At 54.6% G+C, this 26,500-nt stretch overlaps 1 protein-coding gene across 1 annotated transcript; it reads right to left on the bottom strand.

Annotated features, from left to right (window-relative positions):
* On the bottom strand, window positions 1-26,479 carry EXOC3L2 (exocyst complex component 3 like 2). Its single transcript, XM_061388631.1, has 12 exons — window positions 22,163-26,479; window positions 17,573-18,111; window positions 14,011-14,644; window positions 12,347-12,458; window positions 11,144-11,245; window positions 10,937-11,037; window positions 10,627-10,737; window positions 9,022-9,157; window positions 6,085-6,207; window positions 5,468-5,623; window positions 4,568-4,689; window positions 1-2,542 (listed from the first exon to the last, which is right to left on the bottom strand). The coding sequence occupies exons 2-12, from the start codon at window positions 18,093-18,095 to the stop codon at window positions 2,260-2,262; spliced, it is 2,403 nt and encodes an 800-aa protein (XP_061244615.1). The 5' UTR covers window positions 18,096-18,111; window positions 22,163-26,479; the 3' UTR covers window positions 1-2,259.
* Between the last annotated feature and the right edge of the window lie 21 nt (window positions 26,480-26,500).

Raw genomic sequence — 26,500 nt, forward strand, 5'->3', positions numbered from 1 at the left:
AAGAAGACAAAAAATCACTTCTTTATTCACAGTAGCCAAGATATGGAAACAACTCAAATGTCCAGCAGCAGATGAATGGATAAAGAAAATGCTGTAAAGCCATACAGTAGAATATTATTCAGCCTTAACAAAGAAATCCTTCCATTTGTGACAGTCATGATGTGAAGTGAAATAAGCCAGTCAAAAAAGGACAAATTCTGCATGATTCCACTTACATGAGGTATCCAGAACACTCAAACTCGGGGGGTGGGGGAGGGACAGACTGGGAGTTTGGGGGTAGCAGATACAAATGACTACATAATAAAACAGGGAAGCAACAAGGTCCTACCATATAGCAGAGGGAACTATATTTAACATCCTATAACAAACCATAATGGGAAATATGAAAAGACTATGTATACAGATAGGTGTAACTGAATCACTTTGCTGTGCAGCAGAAACTAACACAACACTGTAAGTCAACATACTCTTCAATGGGAAATAATAAAAATTAAAATAGCTCAGAGTCATCGAAGTAGAGAACAGATGGGATGGGGGAGGTGGGGGAGAGTTGTTTAAGGAGCACACAGTTAGAGTTCAAAGACCTGCTGTTCAGCGTGTGACAATAGTTGACAGCATTGTATTGTGCACTGAGGAAAGTGTGAAGTGGGTAGATCTCACGTTGTGTTCTTAACACCCATACACACATATACACACACACAAAGACCCCATGTTCTGTGATCCCATTTACACAGAAACGTTCCAAACAGGCAGATCTCCAGAGAGAAAAAGGAGCCCAGTGGTGACCAGGGCCTGAGAGGGATAGAGGGGTTGGGTTGACGGTTAAAGGGGTGCAGGGTTTCTTAAGGGGGATGAAGTGGTTCCAAGATTGACTGCAGAGGTGACTGCCCTGAACTGTGCACTTTAAATGGATGAATTCTCTGCTGTGTAAATTCTATTTCAATACAGCCATTTTACAGTGGGGCACCAAAATCTCGAAAAAGAATCCTGCCAAACTGGGATGAATACATCTTTCATTAAATGCCCACAAACTGCAGCCGGTTCGTTCCTCAACTCCCCACTTGTATATCTGTGACACTGAAAGTATCACTTGAGGATGTGAAGTGAGGGGCATGTATCCTCTGGACATCTCACCTTGTCCTGGGCAAAGAGAGGTTAAGCAGTTCCTCAGAGAGGGACAGGAACTGCAGCCCAGAGAGGGTCAGCTTCCTGCCTGGCATCACACAGCCCTGGGGCTCCAAGAGACCGTCAGACGTCAAACGTGAGTTCAAATGTGTGTGAGGTTCCAACCCCAGCCTCCACTCTGACCCCTGGCTGCCTCCTCCTTCCGACTTTGCAGAAAGAAAAAAAAAAAAAAGCCATGCCAGGAAGCATCCATCACAGCCTGTCCAACTGGGCCGGAGGGGCAGGGGTCAGCAAGGAGGTGACCTCAAGGTCTCCGTGGGGACTAGGATCCGGCAGGGCTGGGGGTGAGAGGCTGGAATTTTTCCCACCCTGCGATTTTCCTGCGTCAACCCAGGAGGGCGCCCTGGATGCCGCCAGCCCTGCCCCCAACCTCCTTCCTCTCTTGATACCGCTTCCCGCCTGAGGATGGGGGAAGGGGGTGTGCCAAGGTGGAACCACTGGGCCCAGGAGAGAAGGCACTTGGGGATGGACAAAATGAGGGTCGCTGGCCCAGAGAGGCCTAGGGCCTGCCGTAGAGTCATGCAGCCTCAGGGACTTCGTGTAAATGGGGCAGCAGGGCTGCTCCCGTCCTGCAGGGCCTCCCGCGGACTCCACTGCTCTGCCCAGGAGTTGGACCCTAGCCCGGCCTTGGGTGTGTGAGAAGCCCTTGGCCCTGGGCCCTGCCCTGGTCCTTCCTCCCCCCACACACTGGGGACTCAGCCCTTCCTTGTGTTAAATAGAAACCTCTTTATTCTAAGTATCGTACGTTCCTTAATACATTGGATTGAGGCCAGACCTTGAGGTGAGGGGAAAGGGGGGGCCTGGGATATTTGTGTACAGCCTTCCAAAACGCCACCCACCCCACGCTGGGCTGGGGAGCTGGTGCTGGGAACGGGCTTCATGGCCTTGGGAAAGTCCTTGCTCCTTCTAGCTGGTTTCTCCTCGGAACAGGGAGTTTGGGGGTAGGGGAGAAGACTGCTAAGGATCTTGCCAGCCCAAGGGTCTGTGGTGCCAGGCTGGGAGTCGAGTTGGGGTGAGGGAGGATGGTCTGTCAGCAGCAAAGATGGGGGGCACTGAGGTGGGGTTGGGAGAGTCTCAGCGTCGGGCCTGGGGCCGCCGTAATGGAGACGGAGCCGGAGGCCTAGGCCAGGGCAGGCAGGCCAGCCGGGAGAGGGTGAGGCGGCCCAGGAAAAGAGGGAGGCTGAGGCAGATAGGCGGCCGGGGCACAGGGATGTCTGCGAAGAAGGCACGGTCCCGAGGCGGGGACAGGGCTGCCACCTCGCAGAGTTCCAGGTCCCGGGTCACCGCCAGGATCTCCTGGCGGGCGGCCGTGTGGCGCAGACCACGGATGTCAAGGAGTGTTGCCACGTGCTTCTGCCTGGGGGCGGAGGAGGGGACAGGTGCATGGGGGCCTCCAGATACACTCCCAGCCCACCTGGGACACCCACGCCCCCCAGCTGTCTCTTCCAGAATTTGTCTCAGCTCTGGAGCCCCTTTGCTCTCTCCATATCCCTCCTCCATATCCGTTCCCCCCAGATCCTCCCTTCCCACCAGCCCCCCTAGATCCCACCAGCCCCCCTCCAGAACTTCCCTCCCAACCAGTCCAAATCCCCCTACTCACAGTGGATTCCAGAACCCTCACCTCCAAAACCAGCACAAGAATCTTCCTCTTCATCCCATCTCAGCTCTTGATTAAAATAACCTGCCATCTTCACCCCTTCAGGAGTTCAGACCACTCCTGAATGACCATTCTGCTACTCTCACGCCTGTTTCAGCTCTGGACTCTGTAGCAACCCTTAACTTCATCTTCACTTTGATCTCACACGGCTCCACATTATCACTCAGATCTAGCCTGGAAGTGCTCACCCCCATCCCTATCCTAACCCTTACCTCATCCCAACACCCAGTCTAGAATATTCTCCACCACTGCTGTTTGGACTGTTGTCCAAATTCAACCTCAGAACACTCCCTTCACCACTAGCCCATTCCTGGCATTGTTATCAAGCAAAATTCTCCCCCAGAACCCTAAATTCACCTTGGGGACCCTTACTCCCACCAGAAACTCTGCTCAAAATTAACTCTATTCCACAACCCTCGCCCCTAAGTGCAACACATCGGAACCTTGCCTTTTCCCGATCTCAGCTCCAGATCCCGGATCCAAAACTCAATTCCAGAGTCACCATATTTCAATTCAATATCCTGCACCCAACATTCATTTCCAGAACTTTCATTTCAAACAAGGTTCTGGGGTCTTTACCACTCCCTTCAATCCAGCTCAGCATCTTCACCTGATCACATTCCAAATTTGAAATCCCCATAGCTCCCAAACACTAGTCTAATATGCAGCTGGTGGGCTGTATATCCAAGTTCAGAAACCCCAGCCCAGCAGGAGTGCTGGGACCCCTACTGCCATGCAACTCTGAGATGTTGTGCTTTCCCACACCTCACAACCAGAACTATCCATCCTGAATCAGTTCCAGAGTCCTTACCTTCAGCCCCAAGTCCTGCCCCTAAACCCAGCTGATGCGGCACTCCGGGGTCCTGTGGGGTGTGTCTCTCTGAATACAGAATGTCTGTCTGCCCGACCAATGCTGTAGGACTACTCCCAACACCACCTTATGCAAGTGGCGGTGTTGTGTGGTGGTCAGGAGTACCAGCTTTAGAGCCTACTGCCTGGGTTCAAGTCCAGACTTTGCTGCTGGCTAGCTGTGACATTTGGGGTCAGCTAGTTAACCTCTGCCTGCCTTGGATGGTGCTAAGCTCTCAGAACAGTGCTTGCCTTTTACCTGCAAAGAGTCTCTAGCTTTCATTCTAAAATAACTCTTACTTATAGACTGGGTGTGTGCGCCGCTGTTTTAGGTCTGACCTAAGGACTCAATAAGCAAGAACTGGTGTTGTTACTGCTGTTACCACGGATGATGGTAAATCATCCCCCGCTAATCATGAAAAGAGAACTATTGTCCCCATGGATCAGAGGAGACTGAGGCTCAGACAGGATCACAAAGAGTCCATCAGGACCTGAACGGCCCCTGCCACTATCCCAGTGCGTGTGCGCCCGTGCGCCCCTGCGTGTCCCCGAGTCCCCCGCGGCTCCCCTGATGGGCCGGCCCTTCCTGCCGGCCGGGCGGCCCCGCGCCCGCCCTACCCCGGGCTTCCTGTGACTGCTTGTTTGTTTGTGAGCCCTGGTGGCGGCGGCGGCAGCGACGGCGGCGGCAGAAGGAGGGAAATCGTATTAATAATGCCCTGGTTTCCAGCAGGAAACGGCCGTCAGACACGCTCGCCGCCTCCCTCCCTCGCCCAGGAGGCAGGAAACGCACGGACGGATATGCCAGGGCTCACGGGAGACCTCGGCCCTGCCGGCGGCAGAAAGGGACGGGGCGGCCGTGGGGGGTGGGGATCTCACCTGATGTCCGGGTAGTCCCGCACCAGCACCCCCACCTCCATCTGGATGCTCGGCGTGTCTTCCAGGCGGAGAACTTCGGCCAAACGGGGCACCACGGCGTCCAGCCACGAGGCCTGGGACTCCTGCAGTTAAGAGAGGACCCCGGGCTCACACCCTCGCCCCCAGTCAACGCTTACCCCCTTGAAACCACCCTCTCCCGAGGCCCCGCCGTGTTCTCGTAGGTAAAACCAGGCAGAGGGCGGGCTGTAGTCAGAGATTATCTGGAAACTTTGGAAATTTGAAGGAAAATCCGTAATATAATCTACTGTTTGTAGATAATTTGGGGCTCAGGGACAAAATGTTACCACTGGGGAAACTGGACAAAGCATGCCAGAGATCTCTCTCCGCGCTCTTTCTTATAAACACATGTGAATCTACAGTTATCTCCCCACAAATTAACAAGAAAATTCCAAGGACTCTAGGTTAGAAACTCCCGGGATAGTCTGAGTGAGACTCTTCCGGTCTTGATGATTATAACTGGGTACAAATAAGATTTGCTGATTTTAAATGCTTGGATTTGGGAGCGCTCAAGTTCTGAGTTTCTGTTGCATTTAGCGACTCTCTGTGCTCGTAATAATAGCTAGAGTTCAGGATTCCAGGTCCTAAGCCCCTTTGACTGATCGAATCGCCACAACAACGCATAGGAACCTTTTTTTCTCATTTGAGCCCAGACTGAGCTCTCGCCGCCGGGAGAAAGCCCACTTTTTACCCGCCTCTAGAGAGCAGAGATCAGAGTGTTAGAGTTGGGTACAAGTTGGGTGAGGGTCTCATTCTAAGCCCCCGCCCCCGGCTATCGAGTCCCCAGATTCCCGGTTTTCCTGGTTTCGGAGCCCCCCGCCCCCGCCCTCTGACCGCACTGACCAGCCGTCGGAACAGCCTCTCCAGCTGCGCGGCGTCCTCCCGGAGCCTTCCGGCCACGCGGCTGCGGGTCCGCGCGGAGCCACAGCGCAGGCGCCCGCGGAACAGGGGCCGCACGTACTCGACGAGCGCCCGCCGGTGCAGCTCGGCCACCAGCGCCTGGGGACCGGGGAAGCCGCGAGGGGGTGTGAGCCGTCGATGACCCTCTCTCCCCGTTTCCCACCCGCCCGCGCCCCTCCGGGTACCCAACGGGAACCCCTCCCCGCCCCCAGTCCCCAGGCAGTCCTCCTGACTCCTTATGGGGAACCCGACCTGCTCCCTAATCAGCCCGAGAGACCGGCCCCCAAAGGATGCCCCATCCCAGCCCTCTCCGGCTTTCTCCGGAGCTCCACCTCCCAGAGGCCCCAACCCTGCCGGCAACCCCCTCCCCCGCTACACCCCGATACCCGTGGGCACCCTCTGCGCAGACCCCAGATTGAGCGCCACCTATCTCTCCCTGATAGAGTTGCTCCCCACCTAGAAGAGGTCTCTCCCAGCCGAGCACTCTGGCTCCCCTCCGCCCTCGCCCCACGGCCGCCCGGGTTTCACCCCGCACCCCTCCCCCGCCCAAGCAGACGCACCTGGTAAGGCTCATCCTGCATTCTGCGCAGCGCCAGGGCCTTAGCGCCCAGCGTGCCCACGATGCCGTCCAGGGCCTCCGAGCTGCTCAGCCACTTCCTGCGCATCAGCTTGCTAAAGTGCGGCTGGGTGGGACAGAGTGGGCAGAGGTTCGAGGCTCGCCTCCTTTCCACCCTCTTTCTTCACTTAGCAATTCAATATTTGTTCCCCCAACTCTGCTCCTGGCACAGTGCTGGGGACACAGCAGTGCCAGAGACAGTCCAGCCCTGCCTCCCTGGGGGCTCACAGTCCAGAAGGGGAGACGGACCCACTCCCAGGGGGTTAGGAAATCCAGAGGGGAATGGCTGAGTCAGCATAGAGAGTACAGGAGGGCTTCCTGGAGGAAGGCCCAGAAGATGGTCACTGTTACCCAAGTGAGGAGTGGGAGAGGGGGTGGCTGAATCCAGGGGAAAGCCAGTGTGAAGAAGATTCAGATTTCAGATGGGCCTGCAGGTCAGAGGGCCAGAAAGGTCAGTGTGGCTGGCAAAACCATCTAGATAATTCACAGGCCCAATGCAAAGTGAAAATGGGAGACCTTTGTTCAAAAATAATTACTTAAGAGGCAGCAGAGTGTTAAACCAAGCTAAGGGCCAATCTAAGCAGGGAAAGGAGTTAGGGTTAGCAAGGAGGGGGAAGGTCATGTATGACTGCCCAGTGGACAGATGGGGCTGGTCAGGTGAACGGCGCAGAACACACAAGCCTCCCAGGCTGTGTGAGGATCTCCAGATTTCTCCTGAGGGTACTGGGGAGCCATGGAAGGTTCTGAGCAGGAGAGGGAGCAGATCAGCTCTGTGCTTCACCGAGATGACTGGGAGGGGGCAAGACTGAGGCAGAAATGGGGGGTCTGGAAGGAGGGGGAAGGGATGAGGAGGAGGCAAGGAGAATACAGGTACAGATGCATAGGATGTAGTGGGTGGTCCCCTGTCGGGGGAGGGGCAGGAGGCATCTGGATCCTGGAGGTGGGATGGGGAGTGGGTCTGTCCCTGAGATGGAGGCTGGGAGGAGCGAGGGGAGATGCTGCTGTTGGGTGGACACTAGGAGCAGGAGGCCCCCAGACACCCTTGAGGTTGGTGTCCATGGGGGCCCGAAGCAGGATCCAATCCCATTCGGCCCTGCACCCCCTTCCTGCTTTCTCATCCCACAGTAGCCATTTTCTGATCCTCCAAAAATGTGGGTTTTTGTTAGAAAGCAGGTGTGAATCAAACGAGCCGTCTCTCTTAGTACAGCACTCGACTCAGGAAGTGTTGTTGTTGCTATGAACTCTGTACATTTACGAAGATCACAATGATCAGTACCCGAGAGCTAAACACTTTATGGCCGCAAGCCCATTGCTTCCTCACAGCCATCTGAGAAGGCTGTGCTCATTTTCCAGATGAGCAAACAGCGACCCCAAAGGGAAAGCCATTTGCCCAAGACCCCATACCTGGATGGGGTACTGCCAGGCCTGGAATAAAGACTGTACCTAATTCCGCCACCGCACTCACTTACTTTCATTCCCATACTTGTCCATTTAGTCATTCAACAAACATTCTCTGAACCTTTCCTGCATGGCCCAGCCCTGTGTTGATCACTGGGAACACATCAGAGAACTCTTGGGGACACAGCGCAAAATGAGATAAACAAAACTCCAAGCGTGTGATCATTGTAAGCCTTTGGGGGGAATCTGAATTCTGATCTGATATGTGATGATATTAAGGACTGATTGTTCCATTTGTTAGGTAGGAGAGTGGCAGTGAATTATGTTTTTTTTAAAAGGCCAGGTTCCTTATCTTTTTGGAGATACAGGTTAAAGTGCTGATGGATGATGACAGGATGTCAAGGATGTAGCTTTAAAAGAAACCAGTGGGCAGGAGAGGTGGGGGAGAGGTGGAGCTGATACTTGCTGGAGCTGGTCCATGGGAGGTCATTCTGCTGACTTTTGTGTATGTTTGAAATTTTCCATTACAACAAAGTTATTTTAGAAGCATTCCAACAAATCCTTGCCCTTGAGAAGCTAACATTCCAATGGGAGGAGACAGATTGGAAAAAAAAAAAGCAAAGGATATAGCATGGCAGGTAGTGATAAGTGCTTTGGAGACAAACAGAGCCTGGGGGGTGGAGGGGGAGTCTCAGGGGGCTTCTATTTTAAATAGGACAGTCAGAGGAGGTCCTTCTGAGAAGGTGACATTTGAGCCAAAACTTGCAAGAGGTGAGAGAGGGAGCTCTGGGGCTACTGAGGGAAGAGAAGTCCAGGCAGAGGTTCCAGCAGGTGCAAAGATACTGAAGTTGGAATGTGTCTGACACGTTAAGGAGCAGCTGGCGGGGAGTGTGGCTGGAGTGGAAGAAGCAAGGAGGGAAGCGGGAGAAGATGAGGTCGGAGAGGAAAAGGGCAGACCATCCAGGCCCTTGGGGGGCCACAGCGAGGACCTTGGCTTTTGCCCAGAGTGAGCTGGGAGCCATGGGGGGTTCTGAGCAGAGGTGGGACACAACCTGATACACAGCGTGGACTGAGCGCAGATTGCAACCAGGGACACGCACAACGCTCAGTTCTGTTCCCCCGTGTTCCCACCAGCCCCCCACTCCTTCTGAACCTTGTCCCCTCTGCGCATGTGCAGGAGCCCAGAGATGAGTAAATGGGGCTCTTGGGACTAGGAGAGGCTGGGCAGGGATTTGGGGGACCTCAGTGAGGAGGAGCTCCACCCATTCCCCAAGGCCCCTTCCTGCTGATGGCTATCCTCCCCTGACCATGTCCTCCTACCTCTTCCTTCCTGCACCCCCTACCCCCCTAAACCACCCAGATATAGCCGTTACCCCACCCCACCCCTCTGCTTCCCGAACACTGAGTCATGGGCTGAAGGAGCTGCAGGATGAGGTGGGGGCGCCCCCTAACCCTGGCCCCACCCGAGCCCACTGCCTCTCACCTGCAGCTCCTGGAACAGCAGGTCAGTCAGGATGCGGTGGCAGAGTCGGATCACACGGTCCAGAGCGCTGGCGGCCGCTTCCCGGGCTGGCTCACTCTCAGGGGGCCCCACTCGGGCCAGGCGCTCCGCCAGAGCCCTGCAGGGATCCATGGAACCAAAAGTCATGGACCCAAACATCTCAGCCCAACTGTCTGGACCTGTCTCCCCTTAGATGGACCCTATTTTGTGCGTCGCAGGGGTGACAGGTCAGAGGGGGGAGCTGGCGGAAGTCAGGGGCTCTGGGGAGGGCCTGGGGTGAGAAATATCAGGGGATGTCTGGAGGGTTGGGGATTTGGGGGGCTCTGTGGACTGTCTGGGAGTCTAGGGGGATGTAGTGGAGAGAAGCGGTCTCTCTGGGTCTGTTTCTCTTGGTGCTTTCTGGGTGAGAGTGGGGATACCTCCATCCTAAAAGTCTGTGATTCTAAAGGACTATAATGCTAAAATTCTACCTTTTTCATTTTCTGTCATTGTAACAACTGATGACCATCTCCATCACTGAAAGGAGAATAACCTGGTTTGGAGGGCACTTGGCACTTTCTGCTCAAATTCCAGCAGACCCCCTTCTGAGAACATATCCCTGAGTCCCCACACTTGTGCCAGGTTTTTCTCTACAAAAGAGTGGAGGCCACTGTCCACCCACTGCGGACAGATTAAATGAATGATGGCAGGTCCAGACAGTGGACAACAGTTCAGATACGAAAGAGGAATGTGGGAACTCCTCAGGTGCTCACAGAAAGACCGCCAAGGTGTAAAAGGGAGAAGGACAGAGTGTGTTCAATATTCTACCATCTGTGTTCTGGGGGGAGTCATCCCCCCTTTTTTTTGGCTATGATGCAAGGCATGTGCATGTGGGATCTTAGTTCCCCACCAGGGATAGACATTTCACCCCCTGCAGTGGAAGCACAGAGTCTTAACTGCCAGGGAAGTCCCTGTATTTCTGTTTTTTTAAGGGAAGAAATAATATGTATGTACATAGTAATATATTTACTTGTGTATGTATGAAATATGCATATGCATGCACATCTCTGCATATGCATGAAGCGTGCCTCTGCATATATACACTTATTTACACATATTTACTGGAAAATGTATCAAATAACCCTGCAAAGATATGGGAGACGTTAGTAATAACTGGACCAGAGGAGCAACGGAGGGAAGCTTTTCATTGTATGCCCTATTGTATCTTGAATGCATTCCCGATTTAAAAAACTCAGTTAAAAATAAGTCAATAAAAAAGGAAGTAATATAACTGAATCACTTTGCTGTACAGCAGAAATTAACACAACATTGTAAATCAACTATCAAGTAAGATAAAAGCATTAAAAAAAATATAATTCCTAGAGTCTGGCTTCTAGTTTCCTATAATTCCAACACCCCCAGGTTTTCATTACTCTATAATCTAGTGATGCTGTGGTTCTTTCTAGGACTCCCAGGTTTTAGGATTCTCAGGTCCCCTGTGTATGCCTCTTGGGGCCAGGTGTGCAGTCCCCACCCAGGATCCAGGCACCCCAGTTGAGCTTGTCACCCTGGACTGGCATCTCCCCCATACCCGGTGGATGCTCTCACCTCAGAGGGGGCCCACAGTTGACCAGGGAGATGGTCCTGCTGATGTAGGTGTCGGGTGGCAGCTCGCGGACTCCTGGGTTCTCATGGAATCGCTCAACGCGCTGCTGGAAGCTGGTGGGAGGAGAAAGCGGAAATGGCAGACAGATGGAAGCACCGCAGGATAAGGGTCCCTGGCTGGGCAGTCAGCCTGCAAAACCTGTGATGCCTACAGAGGTGCCCCTGCCCATCTTGACTTGATTCACTTTCATCTGTCCTCTCTCTGTTGGATCCCGGGTCCAGATGCCCACCCCCCATCCCCAGTCCTCCGTACCTCTGCAGGAACTCTGCCAGCCCTCCTAGGCAGCAGTGGGCCATGCGCTCCCCGAACTCCTGGCTGATGCGGGGCGCTCGCTCTGTATGTTCTTCCAGCAGCTGCATGGTCCAGGGGGGTGAGGAGGGGGTGAGGAGGGGGTGAGGAGGGAGCCAGGTCCCAGTTGCCCACCCCGGCTGATTCTCCCTCCTCTTCCCTGCCCTGTACCTCACACACGTCCTGGGCCAGGTTGCTGGACCAGTCCTCCGTGCTCCCCCAGTGCTCCCCGTCCTCCTGCAGCACTCGAAGCAGGGCTGCCCGCGTCTGAGCCTGGAGGAGGGCAGAGGCAGGGGTCAGAACCCCGGGAGCCTCTCCCACCACAATCCCCATACCTTAGGCCCCAGCAGGTCTGGAGTCTACCTGTGAGCTCATCAAGGCAACACCGGAGAGAGGGACTGGCCCAGAAAACTGCCCCAGCCCTTTCCATTCCTAAGCCTACAATTTGGCGCCTGATATTTAGAGTCTGTGGTTTTAAGGCACCTCCATCTAATGGCCAGAGGGCTTGAGGGTTTATTCTCTCATTATCTGATGATTCTAAGGCCCTGCTCTCAGGTTCTACAAAACAGTTCGCTCAGGGTTTCCAAATTCTGAGAGTCAAGAATTCCAAGAATCTGAGGTTCTCAGGTTTACACATCTCTGATTCTCTAGTCCTGCCCTGTCTTCAGTTCAGTGAGTCTGAGAATCTAGACTTGTTCGAGTCTAAACTTCAAAGCTTCAAGTTTAGAATCGAACTGATTAGAATCAGAATTGCAACTAGAATTAGAATTGCAAAGATTCTGATTTCTGTGGCTGAGGCAGGACTGGCTTTTAGACCAGAAACACAGCTGTGGCTGGGATGGGTGTTTACAGCAGGGCCATTCTGCTTAGTGGTAACTATGCCCGGCCAATCATTAAGCATGTTTATTTACTATCAGCCCTGCTTATATGCAAAGATTTTTTTTTAATATAAATTTACTTATTTTAATTGGAGGCTAATTACTTTACAATATTGTATTGGTTTTGTCATACATCAACATGAATCCTGCAAAGATGTTTCGATGCCCTCTTTCTGTGAGTCCTTGGGTCTGTGAGCTGAGGTCCTGTGACCGACTCTGTCTTGCTGTAAGATTTGAAGTGTCCGAATATATTGAACCTTTACCGAGTGTCCCTATGCCCCGCTGGGTGCTTGAGATACACTGAACATGAGACAGAATTCATCAGTATGGGCTTACATTTCTCTCTTTTGGACAAAACTCAGAAGTCCATAAAGGGAAAAGGGAGATGGAAATAGGGAAAGGGGGAGGGGAGAGGCCCCCCAAGCCCAGTGTAACCCCCACCCGCCTCTGCAGAGTGCCTCCCGCTTCCTGATCACCAATGCCAAGTTCTGGGTACCTTCACGTCTGTGACACATTCATCCTCCAAGCCACGAAGGGTGCCGGGTGACAGAAGGGGCCCCAGCTCCCCGTTCTCCAGAGCAACCATGTCCACCAGACCCAGGACCTCTCTAGGGGTGGGAGAAAGAGGCAGGGGGTCTGTGAGAGCTGGGGCTGGACAACTGAACCCCTCCCCACACTCACCCCTTCATGCTCTCTGTGTTTGTGACCTGAGCCACTCCCTTCCTCCCTTGGGGCCAGCTTTGCTCATCCCTCAAAGGAAGTCTCTGGAATTGTTGCTCCCTTGGCTCCAGCTCTCTGAGTCAGCTCCCTGATGGATGGTGTCCGGACAAGACTTGGAGGGATCAAGTCCAGACGTGACGATCTGGCACGCAAGGTCTCACCCACCAGAGGTTCACAGGACAGCTCCCTTCCACCTCCGCCCCTAGTCCCTGCGGCCTCGCCTCGCCTGGTAGGCCTCCCCCATCAGCCCTCACCCCTGGCTTCTGCCCTTCTGCGTGCCCCGGCCTGTGCCATGCCATCACTCTCACCACACCCACTACCCCCACACACACCAGCCTTTGGCTCATGGCATCCCCTCAGCCAGAAGCCCCATTTCCCTGAAAGTCAGACTTAACATCTCACATCCTAGGCTCCCTATTCTGCCTCCCCCTCTGACAGTCGGCATGTGAGTGCCATGAACAGATATTCCCAAATGGGATGTGGGTTGGGGTAACTGTTGCCTTACTATTCTTCTGGTGTCAGCACCCTGATTTTGATGAGGAACCACCCACTCCCTCTCCTTCCAGTGCGTGGTTTGCGTGTGGCTGATCCCTTTTCCCTGGAGTCCATAGTGACCCAGTTATCGCTAATCATGGTATTCCATCCTCTGGCCACAAGGATGGAATGTTTTAAGGTCCAAAGCCTCGATGGTTATAAAATTCTAGGACTGGAGGTGTCAATGGTACTCGGGTTCTAGGTGCTAAGATTATAGAATTCAAGAGGCTAAAACTGTGAAGGATCAACAGTGTCAAAGTTCCAAAGAGGGGGATAGTGAATTTCCTAGTGGTCTAGTGGTTAGGACTCAGCTTTCACTGCTGAGGGCGGGTTCAGTCCCTAGTCAGGGAATTAAGATCCCACAAGCTTTACATGGCAGACCAGAAAAAAAAAGCTAAGGTATAGGACTGAAAAGGCTCATCAGCACCAAGGTTCTAGAATTGAAAATGTCATCAATTCTAAAGTTCTAAGATTGGAAGAGTCATCGGTGCTAGTGCCCTAGGGTTGAAGGCTAGAGCGCTGTATGGGTTCTAGAATTCTAAGGGTCAACAGTGCCCAGATTTCAGCAGGACAAGGGTCACTGGTGCTAAGATTCTCGGATTAGAAGGGTGGGCAGTGCTAAAATTCTAAGAGTGCAAGTGTTGAGGATTCTAAGGTTCGTGTCCGGTGCTAAGGTTCTACGATCAGAGGCTTGCTGTTGCTGAGTTCTAGCATGGAGCGCCTGAGCCATAAGATTCTCCGACTGTAAATGTCACCAGCGCTGAGTCTGGAAGGGTCAAAGATGTTCAAGTTCTAAGATCGAAAAGTCCAGGGTCCTTAGGATCTGAAAAGGCCGGGACTGGACGGGGTGGAGCGAGGGGCGTTCTACGCGACTTCGGGGCAGCTGATCGCTGGTCCCCAGCTCACCTGGGGTACACCTGGTTGTGCCAGTGCAGCAGCGCGTAGCGGTCGGCCAGCGGCAGCCTCCGGCGGGCGGCGGCCCCCATCCACTCGGCCAGCGCGCCGTGGTAGCCGCGCAGGTAGACGCCAAAGGCGCCCAGGCCGGCTGGGTAGGAAGGCGCCAGGCGGCCCCGCACGACGCCCATGTCCTCCAGCAGCCGTCCCCGCAGCGCTTCCAGCTGCCCGGCCAGGCCCCCGGGCGCCCCGGGCGCCGCCGCCTCTAAGCGCTCCCGGGCCGCGCGAGCCACCGCCTCGGCCCAGCGGGCGCGCAGCTTGCGGGCAGCCTCGGGTCCCCGGCGCCCGTCGGCCGCCTCCTCCTGCACCAACACCTGGCCCAGCTGCGCCACGGCGCCCGCACCAGAGCCCGCGCCCAGCCCGGGGCCCGCCAGCGTCTCGCGCACCAGCGCCCACATCTCGCGCTGCAGGGCCTCGTAGAGCAGAGCCACGTCCCGCGCCCGGCGGCCGCCGCCCGCGCCCTCGGCCTTGGGTGGCCCGGGCGCGCCGCCCCCCGACGACGCCAGCTCTTCGGCCTCTAGTTCCAAGATGTGCTCGTCGGCCCGCGCGAGCTCACGCTGCTGGATCAAGCTCAGGATCTCCAACACTGTGGGCGCAAAGCGGGCGATCAGGGGCTGGAAAACGGGGCGGAAGGGGGCGAAGAATGGGAAAGGGTGGGACTCGAAGGGGAGAAGGTTCGGGGTGGTGCGGGGTTGGGGGCAGAGGTGGAGGAGGAGGTCAAGGGAGGAAGGTGAGGAGAATGGAGAGAATGAGGAGAGGGGTCAGGACTTGGGGAGGGGAGGATGGGGGAGAGGGGATGAAGGTGAGAGAAAGAGAGAGTCAGGAAAAGGAGACAGGAGAGGGTTGAGGAGGGAAGAGGGGGTTTGGTGATGGGAGAGGGGGTCTGGATATGGGAAGGAGGTCAAAAGACTAGAGGGTGTCTAGGAAGAGGATAAGATGGGGGAGTCAGAGTAAGATGGGGGTAGGGGTTGAGGAAGAAGGAAAGGATTAGGGCTTGGGGTAAGGGGTCAGCGCTGGGAAGAGAGTATCAGGGGGTGGGTTAGGATATGGGGAGGGGTCGGGGAGCTGAGGCCGGATAGGATAGAAAAAGCGCATCAAGATTTTAAAAAAGGCATCAGAGAAAGTGGAGAGGCTGAGGGAGGGCAGTCAGGTCCAGGTGAGGGGAGAGATGGGGGCCTGGAGGTGGGAGGAGGATGTGAGGACCAGAAGTGGGGCTTTTGGGGTGCAGACAACTGTGGGGGTGATCTGGCTCTCTGGTGATTTCACACGCCCCCAGGAGAGGGGAGTCCTCTGAGGGGCTGAGAGGCCTCTGAGTGAAGGCAGAAGCAGGGTCCCAGTGGCCCAGGGTTACCCCCAACACCTCCCCCCACTCCCCTTCCTCCCTGGCAGAGAAACTATTTCCTGGCCAGTGCTATTTCTGCCCATCCGTTTCCAGAAGGCGGGGGCTCCACTCACCCGCTTTGCACCTCCCTGCAGTGCCCTCCCAGTCCCTAGGGCGCCAGGCTGAAATAGCCTCTGATGCAGGATGTGGAAGGCATCAGAGGATGAAGAAAGGGGACTCCGGTGCTGGGGCAGCAGGGGCTGTCTGTGGGGGGAGGCCAGGGGTGGGGGTCGGGGAATAGAGACAGGGCCGGGGGTGGGGTTGGATGAAGGTGGGGATTGGGACAGGGTTGGGGTTGGGATGGAGTGTCGGGGTTGGGGCTGGAGATGAGGATGGGGTGAAGGTGGGGGTTGGGATGCGGGAGTTCAGGATGAGAGCCAGGGTGATGCTGCAATTTGAAGAGCGAGGTGGGGAAGGAGTTGAGGATGGCGTCTGGGCTTCGGGGTAGGGATGAGGCTGGGGATGAGTTGAGGCGATGGTGAGGATGGAAAGAAGGAGGTGAGTTTGAAGAAGCCTGGAGGTGAGCTGGGGTTAGGAATGCAGAGAGTGGAGTTGGAAGCTGGAAGTGGGTGGTTAGGATTGGGACTGAGAGGATGAGTTTGGGTTAAGGTTGAAAATGGGGGCTGGGAATGCCACTCGAACCAGGAAGTTGGGGAAGGGAGTGGGGTTGAAGGGGGACACTGAGATAGACCTGGGGTTGGGGGGTGGGAGTGAGATGGAAGAGGGGAAAGAGTTGCACACAGGGATGGGATTGAGGGTGGGATGAGAGGAAAGGGATGGGCCATGGAATGGGACTGGACCGCTTGGCAGTTGTCATGGTGTTGGACATAGCTCTCAGGTTAAAGATGGCATTTGGAAAAAGGGATGGGTTGAGAATAAGCATGTGGATGTGTCTCAGGGTGGAGACAGATGATAGAGTTGGAATAAGTGTGACTGGAAACCAGAAAGGCACCAAGGAAAACATTGGGGTTTGGGGTACAGCTGGGGTTGAGGATACAGCTAGAGTGGCATTGTGATTTGAATTGTGTTTGTCCCCCAAACCTCAAAAAAAAAAAAAAAAACAAAACAAAGATATGTGAAGCCCTAACCCTTAATACCTCAGAATGGGATCTTATTTGGAAATAAGTCATTTGCAGAGGTGAGGTCATCAAGTTAAAATGGGATAACAGGGTGGGCCCTGATCCTGTGTGACTGTCATCTTTGTAAGAAGGGAAATTCGGACACCAAGACCGACAGGCACAGAGGAGATGAGGTGAAAATAGAGAAGGCCACAGGAGGATGGAAGGCAGGAGGGATGCAGCGACAAAGCCAGAAACGCCCAGGAATGCCAGAGTGCCAGCAGGTGGCAGAGGCCAGGCAGGCCTCAGAGTGGGCGTGGCCCTGCCAACACCTTGATTTCAGACCTTTTCAACTGCAAGAGAATAAACATCTGTGGTCTTAAGCCAGCCAGTTTGTGTACTAACAGGAAACTAACCCAGGTGGTGATGGGTTTGGGGGGATGTAGCCGGGAGATGGAGGGAGACATCAGGCATGGGGGTGAGCTTGAAGATGAAACTTGGGTATAAGTGGAAGTAGGGATGAAGTTGAAGGTGGAGGCTGGGGCTGGGGGTTTAGGACTGGGGTGGAGTTAGGGCTGGGGTTCAGAGTGGGATGGAATAAGAGATTGATGATGAAGGAGGAGGTTGAGGTGGGGGTTGGAGTTTGGGGCCAGAATCAGGGCTAAGGATGGGAATGGGATGGACTGTGGAGGTTAGGGAGGGGTTTAAGGTCAAGGTCAAATGTAGATACTTTGAAAGGAGATGGGATTGAGGCCGAATTTGAGGGGAGTAAGGGAAAGAGGTTTGAAACTGGAGACAGGGAGGGCATTGGAGATGAGACCAGAGTTGGTGATTTGATCGTCATGGGACCACGGGGCAAGGTTGAAGGTGGCAGGTGGAGAAAGGGACAGACTGGGGCTGGGGGTGGAGATGAGGCTGAAGCTGGAGCTTGACGATGGAGATCAGGACCGCAGGAGGGACGGGCTGGCCCTATCCATGGAGGTGGGCAGATGGAAATTGGAGATGTGAATGGCAATGATGTCACAGGTAGAGACACTGTGATTCTCTCAGGTCTGAGCCAGGGCTCCCAACTCACCTGACAAGGGCTCTTTCACCTTTGGGGGCTCTGGGACCTTGGGTGGGGGCTCGGGAGCCGCCTCACCTGCGGGCACCACCCTCTCAGCCAGTGATGCCCGCCGGGGCTTGGGCCCACGCCCCAGTCTCAGGAAGGCCAGTCTCCGTGCAGCCTCTCCAGCCGCCTCCTCGTCGCCCTGGGCTCGGCTCCCCTGAAGCCTGGCCAGGAGGCCGAAGTCTGCTGAGCTCCTGCGAATCCCTGGCGACAGCACCCGGCCCAGGAAAGAGCGAGGCTGCCCATCCCTGGGGCTGCCCGCTCGCCGGCCGGGGGTTTTGCCCAGCCGGAAGGGGGACAGGCCTGCCAGCTTCTCCAGGGTGGCTCGACGACGACATGATGTTCCATTGGGCAGAGCCCCCAGCTCTGCAGCCTCCTCTTCTTCCAGTCCTGAGACTTCCTCAAAGGGGTTCCGAGAGGACCTCAGAGGCAGTGTCCCTGCCCGGGGCACCTTAGAGTCTGCCACCCCTAGACTCTTGAGGATGGGCATTTTGGCAGGAGAGGACCTGGGGGTGGGAGGCGGGGAAATGGACCATCGGTCGGTATTGTTGGTGATGGGTGGCATTGATGACAGAGCCTTTGTGTCCCCAGCACTTTGAAGCATGTGTGCCAAGCACTGGGCTGAGCACTTACATACCCGCAGAATCTGCACAACCTCCTGTGGTGAGCACTGTCACTATGCCCATTTTGCAGATGAGGAAACTGAGGCTCATAAGAGCCTAACATCCCATAGCGATTCAGGGACAAAGCTGGGATCCAGACCCAGGCCTGTCTGATTCTAGATCCTGGGCTCTTTCCCTGGAGCACTGGTGTTCAGATCCTTCCCCTGCCTCACTCCTGCCCTGGGACCCTCCTGTTCCAGGAGCAAACAGGCTGAGAGGGGAAGGTCCCCTCCTACATGGGGACCCAGACCGCACCCCACCATCCACCCAGGCATCCTGTTCACACTCTCGGGCACCTTCGTCTCCTCCCCATCCGGTCAGTACTCCTGTCACCTCTACCCAACTCATTCCGCCAGCACACTTTTACTGGGAAAGATCCAGAACAAGCAAATCCATAGGGACAGAAAGATTAGTGGTTGCCAGTGACTGGGAGAAAGGGACTGGGGCCTGACCACTTAATGGGTACAGGGTTTCCTCTTAGAGGGATGGAGATGTTCTGGAATCTGTGGTGATGTTTGACCACCCCTTTGAATACACGAGATGCCACTGAACTGTACACTTTAAAATGGCGAATATGGTAAATTTAATGTTGTATAGATTTTACCACACACACACGTACATGCACACATGTACACACACACACACACTTATTAGGTATTTGTATCAGTCCAGCCCTGTACAGGCACTGAGGGCACAGCAGTGGCCAAGGCAGATCCAGTCTCTGCCCCTGTGGGGCTGGAAGCTTCCAGAGTCTGGCCCATTCCGTCTCCTACATCCCTGTCTCCTCCCTCTTCATGGCTCCTACCCTAGTCCAAGCCCCCTCTTGCTTCTCTACTTCAGCCTCCTCCCTGATCTCCAGCCTAGTCCTCCAGTGCACCTTTGAGGCTTGTTAGGGCTCAAACCCGCCCCTCCCCTTCTCTCAGCAGCCCCTCCATGGCTCCCCAGTGCCCTCAGGACAAAATTCAGGCTGGCCAGCTGTATCCTTCATCAGCACTATCCCACATTTTCCTCCAGGCTCCTCTGGGCTTCAACATCTGCTTCTACATGGAACTCTGTTCTCCATGGTCCATTCAGGCTTTGGGACCCAGCTCAGATGGTGCCGCCTCCAGGAAGCTCTCCAGGATACCCAGGCTGAATCAGGTGCTCCCCTCCCTGATATTCCCACTCTGGGTCATCGCTGTCTGGGGATGGATTTGTGAGCCCCGAGAGGGCTGAGTCAGGACTGTCTGGGTCACCACTGTGTCCTCAGCTCCCAGGGCAGGCACTCTGGGAATGCATGAGGGCCAAACAGGAAACGAAGGAAGGGGGCAAGGACTTCATTTCTCGTGGGGGAGGAAGAATGATAAGTCAAACCAGACAGGTCAGCAAGAAGCAGGCTACGCAGGGCCTCAGAAGTCAGAAAGAAGGGACTGAGCTTTCTCCCGAGGGCACTGGGGAGCTGTGAAGGGCTCTTTTTCCTTTGTTTTAACTTTTGGCCATGTGTGGGACCTCAGTTCCCCAACAAGGGATTGAACCCACACCCCCTGCATTGGAAGGCAGAGTCTTAACCGCTGAACCGCTGGGGAAGTTCCGGAAGGGCACTTTTGAAAACAATGAAATAGTCCAAACATTCAGAAAAGTATAGAAAACAAATTTACTAAACACCCTTGTGCTTATGATCCTAGCTGCATCTAATGCAAATATATGGTCTCTTGGGTTCAGTTTTTGTTTTCTAAAGAAATAAACATTGCAGAGCATTCCCTGGTGGTCCAGTAGTTAGGGGGCTGCCCAGGTGGCGCTAGTGGTAAAGAACTCGCTTGACAACGAGTTGGGATACCCAGGGAAGATCCCCCTGGGTTGGGAAGATCCCCCTGAGGAGGGCATGGCAATCCACTCCAGTATTATGCCTGGAGAATCCCATGGACAGAGGAGCCTAACAGGCTACAGTCCATGGGGTCGCAAAGGGCTGGACACGACTGAAGTGCTTTAGCACACACCAGTGGTTAGGACTCTGCACGTTCACCACCGAGGGCACAGCTTAGACACAGGTCAGGGAACTAAGACTCAAGCGTTGCAAATGCACTGAAGCCGCCCACACCCCTCCCTGATCCCTCTCCCAAGGAAAGCCATCCCTTTGCCTACCCAGACTAGTACCCAGAAATATCATATTGTTTTGCGTGGTTTCAAACTCTCTATAAACACTATCTTACTACATGTGTCCCCTACAACTTGCTTTTTTCTTTCCCCACATTTTCCACGTGAAATTTGTCCGTGCCTGTCACTGTGGCTCTAATTAGCGCTACACGCTGTATTCCACTGTGCAACTATGACAAAATGTGTGAGGCATCGGAGGTTCCCACAGACACATGGGCTGCTTTCAACCAGGACAGGGTCGGAGCAGGCTAGGGCCAGAGTCAAGATGGGGCACTGGGTGTGGGGCTGCATGGGGGCACTGGGTGTGGGGCTGCATGGGGGCACTGGGAGGAAGCCGATGCTGAAGGGGCCCTGAGTTGGCTGGGCTGTGGGCACAAGCCTCTCCTTTGCTGGTGGTGACCCCACTTCTTTACTCCCTGAATTCAGCCTCTAGACCTTAGCCATTGACTCTCAAGCCTCCTGTTCCTCAAAACACCATCCTAGCCTCTCTGTAGTCTCCATGGTCCCCGATTCCCCTGGGAGGCAGTCACCATGGCAACTCTTGCCTGGAACCCCTGTGGCTGTGGGCAATTGGTGCCAGCCCCTCCACACACACACACACACACGCATGCACACACCCCACATACTGATGCTCTTTCATCTTCCAAGCTGGGCTCTACAGGCCTCATCTTCAAAATGGCTCTGTCATTCCTAGAACTGGCTCCATCATTCCTCCCCCGCAAAAAACTCCACCTCCCCCTCAAAACAGGGGCCTTTGCTTTCCCTCCAGCAGAAGTCAACACCACTCAAACTAGATCTTTTTTCACCCAAACGAGATTTGACATTCCTACGCCAGCTCCCACATCCACCCCTAAACTGGGACCCCTCCCCCCCAAATCATTTCCAACATCCTCAGACCTGTCTGCAACATTTTCCCAAAACTGACCCCGACGTCTTTCCCTTTCCTGGCTCCAGCACCTACCTCTGCAACCTGACTCCAACATCCTGCCCCCTCCAGCCCCCTCTTCAGCCTCCGGGTGCTGGCCCCTGACTCACTTCCGAGGGATCCCTCAAGCCCCCCAGCCTCTGTGCCCCTCGCAGGATGTCTTGGCCACCAGAGCTTCCCTCTTTGGGCTCCTCCTCCTCTTCCTTGCTACCAGCCTTTCCCCAATGCCCCGAACGTTTTGCAGGCCGGCCAGCCTGTTTGCAGAAGTTGTTGCCTCCAGTCCCATGCCTGTGATCAGGGAGCTGCCCTGACCAGCTGTGTCCTACACAACCCCAGTTCAGACCCTGCCCGCAAACAACTCCGTCACCAGACCGGCCTGTTCCTGGTTCACCTACATCTTCAATCCCAGCCTCATCCCGCCTCCTGCTCTATCTCCATCCCAACCCTGGTCACCGCTCCCATCTCTGGGACCCCATCTCTTGGGGGCGGAGCAGACCGCCCATCCCTCTCTGGCCTCAGCCTTCCCACCTAACTCAGAGCGCTTCCGACCCAATGACACCATGCCTCTCTGCTCCCTTGGTGCTTCCAAGCTCTCCTTGACTCCCTGGCAGCCTGGATCGGCAGAGTCCCCATGGCGTGCCCTGCACCCTCCTCCTCCTGACCCCCCCTCCCCCCAGCCTCTTGCTGGCTGACGCCCCCCCCCCACCAGGTCAGGCCCTAGAGTTTCTCTTTGCCCCCAGCCTCTCCTGGCTTCAGGGCACACACTCTCCCCAATTCTGGTCCAGCACCCAGTTCAGAGGCGCGGGGCGTGTGACTCCCCTCCTCTTGCACACTCACCTCCTCGTCACCGTCCCTCTGTCCCGGCTGCTGTCCTGTGTTAAGGCTCCTTCAGCCAGGACTGCCAAGAGCTTGGATCTGAGGAGGGGGGGTTAGAGGAGGTCAATTTCCTGTCAGGAAACCCCTCCCTCTCTGGGGCCAGGGGCGGGAAGGACTTGTTATCTGTCTGCCCTTTTAGGCCAGGCTGTGTTGGGCTGGGAAGAGGGACAAGGCTGCGGTCAGGCCCCACCTTCATCCACCCCGACCGGAATTGGCAACCCCCCCAGTCTGCTCTTCACACCTCCCAGGGTGACAACACCCTCCTGGGTACCCCCCAGAGACACCCCATGCTGGCTGTGGGCCCCGAAGTCCTCTCCTGGGTTTCCTGCTCTGGGGTGAAGACATGGAGGAAGGTTCTGCTGGGACCAGGGGCTGGTTGGAGGCCTCAGGGGGTGGCCCTGGGCAGGGCTTTGCTCCCGTGGTTCTCTCTGCCTAAAAGCCCATGTCTCCAGGTCTCCGTATGCCTGCCTTCTCGTTATTACCCAGGTCTCAGCTCCAGCGTCCTTTCCTCCAAGGAGAGGTTCCCGACCAGCAAAAGCCCTTCTGCCCATCCTGTACTCTCCTCCCTCCTCGGAGACATTGCTCTGGACTTCCCTGGTGGCTCAGACGGTAAATTGTCTGTCTACAATGTGAGAGACCTGGGTTCGATCCCTGGGTTCGATCCCTGGGTTGGAAAGATTCCCTGAAGAAGGAAATGGCAACCCACTCCAGTACTCTTGCCTTGAAAATCCCATGGACGGAGAAGCTTGGTGCAGGCTACTGTCCATGGGGTCGCAAAGAGTCGGGCATGACTGAGCGACTTCACTTTAGAGCACTTTCTACAATCTGAAATGATCAAATCCCTCTGTCTCCCTGGTGGATTTTCTGACTGTCCCAATCAAACGTAAATTCTATGCAGATTTTGCTTACCGTGTTCATCATGATAACCCTAAATACACGCCTGGCACATAGTAGGTGCTCAGTAAAGATCTGTTAACGGAATGCACCAGTGGGGATAGAGCAGTGCTAAGGAGGGGAAGTTGTGGATGAAGACGGCAGATGGGTTGGGGCTAGAAATGGGCTGGGGGTTGAATGGAGTGAGATGCAGGATTAGGGTTACTTTCAAGGCTGGGTTTTAGGCTTAGGTGGCCCTTTGGGTTCCCAGGCATAGTATCTCAGGTGTTTAGTATCTCAGGTGTTTGGCCTGAGAGAATGATCACTTGCCTCAGCTTGATTGGGGCTGGGATGAGGTAGGGTTGACATTAGGGACAGGAGCTGGGCTCAGGGATCACTCCTTCTCCCCTAGCCCCAATGAGGGCTCATTAGGTTGGGATAAGTGCATCAGGGGTTAAGATTCCAAGGTCTGAAGGCCTCCATTCAAGGATTGGATTTGTCAGCAGAGGGCCCCGGGGAAGGGCTGATTTGGTGGCCAAGAGGGCAAGGGGAGAAACAGGCTTTGTCCTCCCCAAGTCAGTGTGGACCCATGATAATGAGAAGGCAGGCCGGCTGGAACCAAGCATCTGTTATGGGCCATGGACACTGTTGGATCTCTCCCTCTATTTTAACTTAATTTTTTATTGAGCTGTAATTCTTACGCCATAAAATTCACCCTTTTAAAGCATATGTCAATGGTTTTTGGTATATTCACAAGGTTGTGGCAACCATCCCCACTATCTAATTCCAATTCACCACCCCAAAAAGAAATCCTTAAATCCTAAAACCTGTTAGCAGTCGTTCCTTACTGCGCTCTCCCCCCAGCCTTTGGCAACCCTGATTCTACTTTCTGTCACTAAAGATTTACCTGTTCAGGATATTTCATATAAATTTATTGTTGTTTAGTTGTGAAGTTGTATCCAACTCTTTACAACCTCATGGACTGTAGCCCTCCAGGCTCCTCTATCCATGGAATTTCCCAGGCAAGAATACCAGAGTGGGTTGCCATTTCCTTCTCCAGGAAATCTTCTCAACCCAGGGATCAAACCCTCATCTCCTGGATTGGCAGACAGATTCCTATACAACTGAGCCACCTGGAAAGCCTATTTCTTATAAATGGAATTATACAGTAAATGGTCTTTTGTATGCTTCTTTTGATGAGCATAATTTTTTAACGTTATCCATGCCACAGCCTCCCTCCCCTCTTTAAGCCTCAGTTTCCCCAGCTGGGAAATGAGGTGGGGACTATACTGGGAACTACGGAGCCAGGGTGAGCCCTGGAGTGGTGGGCAACCTGTGTAGGGAGGTGATCTTCTGCCCTCGTGTGGTGTTTCGGAGAACTGCAGCTGTCAGCGCTAGGGCTGGGAAGGGATTGGGCGGATTCAGCCTCTATCCCATTCCCAAGACCCCACCCCTCATCCCGCAGAACCCTTGGGATCCCAAAGCTTCCAGAACAACATTCTGAGCTCCTCCCTCTCTGCCTCCCACCATCCCTGAGACTCCTCAGCCTCCATTTGTTGAATAATAATAATATCACCCGTTTAAGAAATTCTAATCTGTTCCCGCAAGAACTGCTTTCCTTACATAGTCTCATTAATTTGTCACAGAGCTAGGCTGCTACTTTTACTGTCCAGAGACAGGAAGCCATAGTGGACAAGAGCCTACCTTGTGGAGTTTGGTGACGCTTGTGTTCAAATCTCAGCCCTGCTGCTTACCAGCTGTGTGGACTTCAGCATGTGGTTTTTCCTCTGTAAGCGGGGGAGACAATGATGATCCAATCTCATGCTGTAGCAGAAAGGATGAAGCGCTCAGAGTCTGGCACAGAGGAAGCCTCTGTGAGTAGGTGTAGCTGATAGTATCAAGCATTGACATACAGGTCAAGACGTTACAACCAGCTGAGTGAGGGCGGAAAGCCTTTCTTTGTAGCATGTGCCAATTTCCATGGTGTAAATATTCCCACCATGGCTAATTCCAGGCTACCAGGGTGATGTCACTGAAAGCGTTTGGGGGAAAAGAGATGTGCAGTCACCCCTTACATAGCAGTTTCAGTGTAACAGAATACAATAGATGTAAATAACCTCAGGATCACACATAAGAACCAAACGTGAAATAATTTGGACGTGGTGACTATTATCTTTGCTTTAAATATAATTTATTTAATTGTATGTTTGCATAATTTAATTTTTAATAATGACCGTTTAACAACCAGCTCCAAAATCCCTGAGACTTCAACGACCAGCTTGCTGAGTTGGCTCCAGCAGGCTGCTATTATTGTCAAACCAGTTTTTTAGGAAGGGAAACTGAGGTTCAGGAAGACGTTCAGACATCGATCCCATGCAAGGGCTGAATCCAAGGCCAGGGCAGTGTCCGTCTTCCTTTCATTCCACCCTGGTCTAGAGGGGACGCGTGGTCCCCACGGCACTGTGTGATCTCAGCAAAGCCCTTGACCTCTCTGGTCTCAGTTTGCCAAGCAGGAGAATGCTTGCACCAGGCTCTTTTGCACCTACTTCAGCCCCGCTAGGAAGGCAACATGCAGATCCTCCCCCTCCCTTTATACAAGTGTGAAACTGAGGCCCAGAAAGAGCCAGTGCCTGTCCTGAGTGCCAGAGCTAGACACAGAGAGTCTTGAGACCCCAACTGGGTTGCAAAGGAAAGGAGACTGCAACCCACAACCTCGGGGTCTGGAGTTTTCTGGGAGGTGGGAGGCAGCATTGCTAGAGAGGTTGGTCACCCTTCCTCAGTGGCTCCGCCCAGACACCGTCCCCCAAGCATCCTTAGCCCGCGGTCCCCAGAGCTTCCTGGACGGGGGAGGAGGCGGGGCTGGGAGGGAGAACAGGGAAGCGCCGTCGGCCTGGTTGTTGCCTTTGGGGGCTTCTCTGTCAGTCCTGTCTCTTTGTCTCCGTTCTCTTCTCAGGTCTGTGCATCTCCGTCCCTCCGTCTCTGTGCGTGGATCGATCAGTCTCTGTCGCTTTCTGTGTCTCTGCGTCTTTCACCCTGCCTATCTGTCTGTGTCTCTCCCAGCGTTTCTCTCTCGTTCTGCCCTTCTGTCTTTTGGCCGCTCCGTTGTCTGGCTGCCTGTTCATCTCTTTGTGTCTCTGTTTCTCCCTACCCCTGTCTCTCTATCTCTTTGTGTCTCTTTGTCTCTCTCTTCCTGAGCCTCCCCGTCTCTGCGCCTCTCAGTATCTTTCTCTGCGTCTCTGGCGCCGTGCCTCGGCGTTTCTCACTCCTTCTCTTCCGGTGAGTCTCTGCTCTCGGGTGAGAACCTGCTCTGAGCCGACGCGCCCAGACCTGCCTCCGCCCCGAGAGCCCCCGGCTGGCCCCGGCCTGCGCCTTTAAGTGCCGGCGGCGGGGGGCGGGGTCTCGGCGGCCCCGCCCCCGCGCGCCCCG

Source organism: Bos javanicus, chromosome 18 (genome assembly GCF_032452875.1).
Source record: "Bos javanicus breed banteng chromosome 18, ARS-OSU_banteng_1.0, whole genome shotgun sequence".
Classification (NCBI taxonomy): domain Eukaryota; kingdom Metazoa; phylum Chordata; class Mammalia; order Artiodactyla; family Bovidae; genus Bos; species Bos javanicus.

Excerpts from the sequence above, each read along its gene's own strand:
- EXOC3L2 (XM_061388631.1), bottom strand. The coding sequence starts at position 18,095 with ATGCCCATCCTCAAGAGTCTAGGGGTGGCAGACTCTAAGGTGCCCCGG. Across the intron at positions 14,645-17,572 it reads GGTGAAAGAGCCCTTGTCAG|TGTTGGAGATCCTGAGCTTG; the intron begins GTGAGTTGGGAG and ends TTGCGCCCACAG. Across the intron at positions 11,038-11,143 it reads TGGCCCAGGACGTGTGTGAG|CTGCTGGAAGAACATACAGA; the intron begins GTACAGGGCAGG and ends TGGACCATGCAG.